At 60.3% G+C, this 8,612-nt stretch overlaps 2 protein-coding genes across 2 annotated transcripts; one reads left to right on the top strand and one right to left on the bottom strand.

Moving 5' to 3' along the window:
- Positions 1-1,819: 1,819 nt before the first annotated feature.
- BKCO1_4200062 (uncharacterized protein) lies at positions 1,820-2,365 on the bottom strand (the record flags this gene model as incomplete). Its single annotated transcript, XM_020275921.1, has 1 exon — positions 1,820-2,365. One exon carries the CDS (start codon positions 2,363-2,365, stop codon positions 1,820-1,822), a length of 546 nt encoding a protein of 181 aa, XP_020128283.1.
- Positions 2,366-5,258: 2,893 nt separating this feature from the next.
- Positions 5,259-7,351, top strand: BKCO1_4200061 (sorting nexin 3; the record flags this gene model as incomplete). The annotated part of the gene is made up of 5 exons (XM_020275920.1): positions 5,259-5,295; positions 5,351-5,988; positions 6,044-6,424; positions 6,478-7,080; positions 7,136-7,351. 5 exons carry the CDS (start codon positions 5,259-5,261, stop codon positions 7,349-7,351), a joined length of 1,875 nt encoding a protein of 624 aa, XP_020128284.1.
- Between the last annotated feature and the right edge of the window lie 1,261 nt (positions 7,352-8,612).

Here is an 8,612-nt window from a genome sequence, read left to right as displayed (position 1 = left end):
AGCTGCGAAACACACTAGTAGAGTGGTTCCCCAGATCGGCATCCGCAAGGCCGGCGGGAATGCATGCGGGGGGAGCATCGGCCCAGCCGTTTCGGGCGGAGCTTTGCTGAGCGCGAGCTGCTCCCACTTCGCTAGTGCTACAGCCACGATACGCCATGCCGCCAGCCTCTGCCGCTGCAAGAGCATCAGAAAGCCAGGTGACCGGGCAGACGAGAGCGAGAGCGCGCGCGCGCGAGCGGCGATGCCCTCAAACGTGGTACCGTCTTTTGCCGGGCCGCGTACGCGCTCAAGACGTTGCGATGGCCGTTGGTCAGCATGGCGCGTCTGGCATATGACCATCAGCTCATCACAGCATCCGCAGCGTCCGCAGCATCCGCGTGAGTCACCTCGCGATCGCATGGTGCAGTCCAGGGCCGTCCAGGGCCGTCCATGGCCGTCCATCGCCCTCGGGGACAAGCCATCGTGAGGTCAGGCTCCAGCCACGGGGGCTGCCCAGCGGGATGGTTTGTCTCGTGGGCACGCCCAAGTCTGCAGCGACAATCCGGCGGGGGATCGAAGGCTGCGGCGCCCATCGGCACAAGGTTTGGTGGCGGAATCGTCGCATCGAGCGATGCAGATACGGCACGCGCAAAAGCGCCGAGCAGCGCTCCTCTCGCCCGCTAGGCGCGGCCACTGGCACGAGAGGCGCAGCGCATCGAGAGATGAAAGTCTGTGAAGCATTGCAGCTGAAGGCAGCGCGCCGCGCCCTCTGGTTGGCAGGTGGCACAGCGCGCTTGGCCTGGGATCGGCCGCAGGGCTGGCGACGCCGAGCGGATACATGACCGGATGCACCAGCTCGCCCACCTCACTACCTACCACCTATGCTGGAGCGCGGCCCGTGTCTCGCGCCGGTTGCAGCTCCGCCGGCCAAGCGCAGCGCAGCTCTCCAGGGATCGTAGGTAGGCACGTCGTGCGATCGCTCATTCCTGCCGCTCAGGGACCGATTGGCGCCGGAGCCACGGACTTAACGTGGAATTGGGGTCGGCCGCGCACCGGTGCCCTCTAGGCGGGAAAATTCTGCCCGCACGCCCGCTGCTAGCAAGCTCGCACCGCCGGCATGACAAAGGGTCGCACGATGCCAACACACGAGGTTGGGCATCTGTGAGGTGGGTGGTGGTGGAGCACCAGCCCGGCCATCATGCACCGTCTGGCAGCCCGGCGGCGGCTGCTGTGGCGCGCCTCACGCACGAGGCCGGCGCAGCTGCTTAGCCGAGAATCGACGCGAGGGACCAAAGGGCACCAAGGGCCCGATCAGCAGCGGCACGAGTAAGACGAGTAATGCAATTGTTTGGATTTGAGTGTTGATAGGCTTGATTGATGAGGATGCATTGCTACCTGTCCCTTGGCTCCGTCCCCACAGCGAAAGCCGCGCAATTAACTCCTGTCCCCCGGGGTATCTCGCTCTTGCGTTATCTCGCCTTTGCCGAGGCCGTGTCTGTCACCGATCAACGGTACCCTGCATGCTTCCCTTCGATTCTTCCTGAAGTCCTGATCCCCCTGCGCCAATCCCCCTACAATGATAATCCTCCCAGTCCTTCTCCATCGTGAGCCAAACGGGCTGTAACAGCCATCGTCGGTCTAAATTCCGGGCGTCGATCAAGCTCTGTGCGCGTCCGTCGCAATCGGTCCGTCGCTACCAGATTTTGGTATCGCCCAAGCGGGTATGTAACTGGCTGTCGCCGTGCCGGCGCATAGTCGTCGTTGGTTGGTTGGTTGGTTGGTTGTTGGTTGGTTAGGTTTATTCGGTTGCGGGTGGCCGTTTGGCCGGCGCCGCTGCCCTTCAGCCGGTGTGGCTGTAGCCCACAATGTCCGCGCAGCGGACGCAGTAATAAGAGTTGATGCCGTAGCCGATCATCTTCTTGGAGCCGGCCGTGTCCGTCCGGTGGCAGCGCGAGCAGCGGATGAACTGCACGGTGGGCACCTCTCCGGACACAGAGGTGCGGGACGAGGACGAGGTGCTGGACGAGGCGTCCGAACCGGACCGGCTGCTCATGGGGCTGAGGTCCAGCACGTCCTGCACCGGCTGCGGCTGCGGGCGGCTCTGGTACGAGTAGGCGGCAGCCGTCTGGAGCTGGAGGATCTTGGAGGCGTCCATGGCGGCCGGGCTGACGGTGAAGGAGACAGACCAAGGACGGGCGGCGAGCAGCGGGTTGGTGGGCTCCGAGGGGGTTTGCACCGAAAGGTCGTCCGAGTACAGGCCCGGCGAGGGAGTCTCGGAAGAGAAGTGGTCGACGAAGCTGGTCTCAGGGTGGGAAGGCGGGACGAAGCTAAAGTAGCAGAGAGCGTTGGATGTCGACTCGGTTGGTGTCACTGATGACGAGTGCATCCTGTGTATGGTATGTTGGAAGTTGGCCTGGCAGCAGTGGAGAGTGTGAGGGTGATGGCATGGCGCATGTGGGTGTACGAAGGTCATATATGGGACGGGTTCAGAGCATCAGCGATCGTCTCGCGCATCGGCATCGACTGTTTCAGTGGCTTAGGCAGCCCAAGCTTTGCGAGCCCTAAGCCAGCACCCTTGTCCCGCCCAACACGCTCGCGGTTAGCTTCTGATCGTCGTGTGGCTGCAACCCATCGCGCATCCATCGTCCGTTGTGGCCGCCCGCCCCGCCCGCCGGTGCTTCCCTCCGTATCTCGTGCGAACCAGCTCGGGAGCCCTTGCCGTCGCTCTCCGCGCCTGCCTCTCGCGCTCCAACAACAGCGACTCCCGGACATGCCTCGCGCGGCTTCCCGCGTACGACTCAGCAGCCCCGCCCTCGCCCTTGGTTCCTGCGCCTGCACGGCCAGGAACAGCGCGCTGGGCCTCCGGTGAGCACCCGCCGACTCCACGCTCTCCCGTGGCTTTGGATCCACCTCCGGACCTCCTGCGCCCTTGCGCCGCTGCACCGCTGCCTCTGCGGAGCCAGTGACAACCCGACAAGTTCCTCGCACGACCAGCGCAGCTGCGACGAGCTGCCTCGCAACTGCTGCGCCCCACCGCCCGCCCGCCTCCACGCCGCCCTGTTGCCCGACCCCCGGCGCAGCTGGCCCTCAGCTGGCATGCCCCTGAGGCATTATGAGTCTTGCAGCAAACTCCGCGGAGAGAGCATGGAACGAGAGCATGGAACGAGAGCGCCCATAGCAACTGCGACGACTGGGCCCGGCCCGGGTTGTGCTGGTCTAGGCCTTTGCAGAATGTGTGGAAACCGTTGGAAACCCGTGCCGCCGCCGCCGCGGCGAACGCCTCGAAGTATCTACGACCATCTCCTGAGGAGACCTGGCGGCGCAGGCGGCTCTCAACGGATCATGCGCAGGGCTGTGATCTCGCACCAACGCCCTCAGGCCGCGCTCCCGGATGTTCCGCGCGGCGTTTGGCTGCGCCCGCTGCAGCCTGCGGGTCTCCCCTGCACGCAAAGACATTCCACGCAAGATATGGACCCTGAGGGGCCGGGGTGCTGATTAGAGCAACGTTGCCTTGCCGCGGTCCGGACCTGGTGTTCCCGGGCGCCAATGCGGAGAAAGCGCTCACAGACTACTACTGTTTCGACGTTCCCACGCTGCTGCCAGAGGGCGGCCTGCAGCCGCCGCGGTCTAGACTCCAGCCTGCAAACACGCCCCAGCCTCTCCAAACCGCCGTGCAGGCCATGAGTTCGCCCAGCGTGAAGCTGTGTACGCCTCTGGGCTGTTGGCGGTGGCAGTGGTAATGGGTCAGCCGCCTGCCAACGCTCCAGCCCGCCTCTCAACCGTGCTTCGTGAGCGCCGCGCCCAACTGCTGCTGACGAGCTTGGCGCCTAGCGACGCCCAAACAGCTCCGGCTTATGGGTCAGCCGCGCATGCGGCTTGGGAAAGACGCGTTCAGCATGCTGCGGCACACGTGTAAGCAGATTATTATTACACCATGCTCAATGGTTTTTTTTTTCTCGCACCTTCGCTTCGCCCCAACGCAGCGGCGTCTGGAATCAAAATGAGTCAATTTGCAGGGTGGTCCGACTTGGGATTAAGTCGGGTAGTACTACAACAAAGCAAATTGGGCTGTCTAGCCTGTAAGGGCGCAGACAGCCTTTGCCGCAACCAGAATGAGCGGTCGCATTTTAGTTGGGGGCTCCTGCGCAGCCCCGCTTGGTGAGGGCTTTCAACATATTCTAGTCGGGCGTGGGGGCACACGTGCTCACAACATGCTGTAGCAGCACCTCAATCGCGCTCGGTCTCAAGGTGCCCTTGGGGCGTCTGAGGCTGCCCAGTGTTCCCAATGATTTTAATAAACATAAGCCATCTCTCAGGCTTTGTGGGCCGTGATGAGACAGCATTAGATAAAGCCTTGCCGGAGTGACTCGGGGCATCAACGGACGTGCAACGCAGTCTCATGGACCGGCCCTTTTGGTCACGCCCGGACCGTCAGACACCAGACGGAGCTGTTCGCCTGCCCAAGCGGTCCGGTCAGTCATTCAGACCCTGGGGTACGAGCCGAACCACCGCCGGGCAGCAGCCTGTGCGCGTTCGTGCCCCGGCACGGTCGGGAATAGTGCTCGCCCGCGACTTCGAGAAGGCTTCCGTGAGGTGTAGCTTTTGCTGGAGACCAGTTGCTGGCTTGTGCCCTTCAGGAGAGCAGCGATACCCCGGCCTGCGCCGCGACAGCACACCAGACCTGAGGCATCAAACGGCTCCTTCGCACATTTGAGCGCCGTGAAACAGCCTCAGGGTCCAAAGAGCGGTTTTGCACATGCGCCATTTCCAGCGCCATCACAACGACTGTGATCAGGCGATCCGTGAAACGCCGGGGTGTCAATACTGTCCGTAGACTACCGTAGGGAAAACAGAGTTTAGCAGTGATGACTCGAGAGACTTCATGTGTGAGACTTGGCAGGACGCAGCCGATGGGACGGGACCGGATGGAAACGGCTGGCGAAGCAAGACGAGCCAAAGGGAGCTGAGCTTGACGTCGTGTCTGGGAAAGGAGAAGGCGTGATGAGTCGCAGCGGCTCGGAGAGCATGGCAGGACCGCGGGTTGCGCGTCGAGCCGGAAGCTGAGCGCCAGGCTCTGTCCCGGGCCTCAAGCGTGTAAGGGCGCCGTGCTGGCCCTGAGGCTCAAGGTTGAGGTCGGTTGGGCTGAGGCAGGTTTGCCTGCAGGGCAAGGCGGCAAGGCAGCGCGCGGGCACGGGCCATGGCCGCCGCCAGCCGGCGTCGACGACATCCCAAGCAACAGCTCCGCAATCCATTGTGCAGCAACAAAGGCGCCACTCAACATGGACCTCCACGACGAAGGCGCCGACGCCTGGGGTGGTGAGTGCGCCGGCCCACCCTGCCCCCTTTGCTGCATGCTGATGCGCCAGGCCAGACGTCCCGTCCTCGACTCAAGAGGTGCCCCAGATCACCACCGACCAACCCGCCGCCGGTGAGCCCACCTCCCACCCTCCGCGCCCCTCTCGATTGCGTCCCGTAGCTCACATTGCGCTATTCCTAGACGATGCCCCTCCCGCCGTTGCCCAGCCCGCCCCGGCTGCGGCCGCGCCCAGCGCGTCGACTGCCCCCAGGTCGCCCGGCAGGCCCAAGCCCAACCGCCGCATCGGCGTCCCGCAGCCCACGCGTCTCGAGAGCGTCGATGACCCCCTCGGCCCCCTAGGAGCCCCCGCCGACTCCCTCGGGGACTCCCAGGTCGATGAGCCCCCTGCGCCGCCGCAGAAGGAGCTCGCCGCTGGCCGCGGCTCGCGCCCCACGACGGCCACGTCGCAGTCGTCCATTCGCGGGATGATGGAGTCCGTGAATCTGGACGACAGCCTCGAGAGCCCGACCATGGCCGGGGCTAGGGTTCCGCCTCCGGTGCAACCCCCGAACAACAATGGGCCCCCGAGACAGAAGCAGCCCAGCGTGAGCGTCGAGCAGGCTGCCAAGCCTACCTTCCACATCACCGTCGGGGACCCGCACAAGGTCGGCGATCTGACCAGCTCTCATACGGAATACCAAGTCAGGACTGTGGTATGTTTTGCAATGGTTGTGTGACAATAGTGGTTGCCTGGCTGACGCTGCCGAGACCACCTCGAAGGCTTACCGGAACCCTGAATTCTCCGTCTCCCGTCGTTACCGCGATTTCCTGTGGCTGTACAATCAGCTCCATAACAACAGCCCCGGCGTAGTCATCCCTCCACCTCCGGAGAAGCAAGCCGTGGGCCGTTTCGATGCGGACTTTGTCGAATCGAGAAGGCAGGCATTGGAGCGTATGCTCAACAAGTGCGCTGCGCATCCGATCCTGCAGCATGATGGTGATCTGAAGCTGTTCCTTGAGAGTGAGGCGTTCAATGTCGACATCAAGCACAAGGAGCGGAAAGATCCCCTGCTGCAGGAAAACAAGGGCATGCTGGGTTCCTTTGGTCTGTCCGTGAGCACCACTGGAAAGTTCATCGAGCATGATGATGTAAGGCTGGCTCATTTTTTTTGCACGTGAAAGTTCCGCTAACGTTTGCACAGTGGTTCCATGATCGCAAGGTCTATCTTGATGCACTCGAGTCACAACTGAAGGCACTTCTTAAAGCTATTGATACCGTTGTCGACCAGCGCAAGGGTCTCGCAGCAGCATGTGGTGATTTCTCCGCATCTCTCCATTCCTTGGCTACTGTCGAGTTATCACCTTCCCTTTCGGGACCTTTGGACGGCCTTTCGGACCTACAGCTTCGCATCCGAGAACTCTACGAGCGCCAAGCCCAGCAGGATGTGCTCACTATCGGCATCGTGATTGACGAATATATCCGGTTGGTGGGCTCTGTGAAGATGGCATTCCAGCAACGGCAGAAGGCTTATCACGCGTGGCACACCGCGGAGTCGGAATTGCAGAAGCGCAAGGCCACTCAGGATAAGCTTCTGCGACAAGGCCGAAGCCAGCAGGATCGTTTGAACCAACTTAGTGCCGATGTGGCGGATGCAGAACGGAAATCCAACCAGGCGCGTCTGCTGTTTGAGGATATGGGTCGCCTGATGCGAAATGAGCTCGACAAATTTGAAAAGGAGAAGGTCGAGGACTTCAAGAGCGGAGTTGAGACGTACCTGGAGAGTGCTGTGGAGGCGCAGAAGGAGGTTCGTTCCACACGTCCGCAAATCTCGGGACGTGGAAAGGCTAACAGTGCAACAGTTGATCGAAATTTGGGAGACATTCCTCATGCAGATGGACGCCGAGGACGAGGATGCTCCGTTTGGTGCCACCAGCCCCCCGGCTGGTGTCAAGGCTGCGGATTTGGAGACAAGCACCAGCAACATCAGCGACAGGCCTCTAACGGCGCAGAGCCAGGATACCCAACAAAGCAGCGAAACCGAAAACAACCGACCTGACACGGCGGAGTCGGAGTGACCTTAGGCGCGGTTCGAGTTGAATGTGGTTTAATGTTGTTCTGAGCGACGAGTTGAACGATCCATGAAGGGTTAGTAGAAAGGGGATGTTAAGTAAATACATTCTTACATCAATGCTGTCTTGATGTCTGAAGGAGAAAAAAAAACCTATCGCCTTTTGTTTCTTGTCCTTCGTATTGTGAGGATACCAGGAAAGCTCCAGTGAGCATGTTGGCACGACACGTGACTGTCAAAAGCAATGCGGTGAATGTGCTGGCTCGTCTGCCTGGAAGGGTCGAGTCAGCCAGTTCATCGTTGAAGTGCAGATCAAATGTCGATCCCCATTCAACAATGTTCATTTTCCGAGGGTGAGACAAGGCTACTTCGCGAGTCCCGAGCATTCGGCTCGAACAGCTAATTTGCCTCTACTATTCCTCTGGGACTATAGTTGTAAGATGATTAAAACTCCTTGCCATCTCTCCAATCCAGACCTGAAACATGATTGCCTAGCGCGCAAAAGCCTCGCCATTTACCAGCCAGGAAGAAGTTATCACGGATTACTCTCTCTCTCCACGGCTATCCCTCCTCCCTACCATTTCCGCTCAACCGACATGAACATGGACGGTCGCACCCACGCAGATAGTCATGCGACATGTAGCGCTGGTCGATATATCAAAGTGGGCCTCGGGCGAGAGTGGGCGGGGGAAAGGGGGAAGAGCGCTGTGGAATATTCTTCAGGGTGGATCCATTGCCGGTAAGGAGTAGTGAGAGAGCTCTCGCGCTTGGTTTGAGGAGGACTTGGCTTTTCATGGCCCCGTAGATGATGCTATGCTATTCATATGTAAATAGGGCGAATTAAAAGCATCCGGACATAGATGTGAATTCTGAGTCTGCGAGTGCATATGGATTTGAGATGTGACTACCCTGTATGCGTCAAGAATGAATCGTGGAGAGACCATGGTAGATGTAGAACTACAACAATTCGGGGCGCTGGAGTGAGCCAGCAAACACCCAACGTCCATGGTGATGATGCTCAAGGCGGGAAGGAAGCGCTTTCTTTCCTCAATGTTTCCTCCGCGTTTGAAGATGGAACGTCTTGAGAAACAATAATTGCCATTACACTTCGCCCCTCATGCCCACTTGACAGACTTTCAGCGGGACAGCGAAGAAAAACAGCACACCTTCATTCCATAAATCCAAACACCCCAGTCCGATCATTAACTAGACCAGAACTCCTCCTAGCCCCCTCAAAAAAAAGACACCAGAGATACAACCATCCCTCA

This window comes from Diplodia corticola (assembly GCF_001883845.1).
Source record: "Diplodia corticola strain CBS 112549 chromosome Unknown scaffold42, whole genome shotgun sequence".
In the NCBI taxonomy this organism is placed as follows: Eukaryota; Fungi; Ascomycota; class Dothideomycetes; order Botryosphaeriales; family Botryosphaeriaceae; genus Diplodia; species Diplodia corticola.
This window is presented reverse-complemented; position numbering and strand designations above follow the sequence as displayed.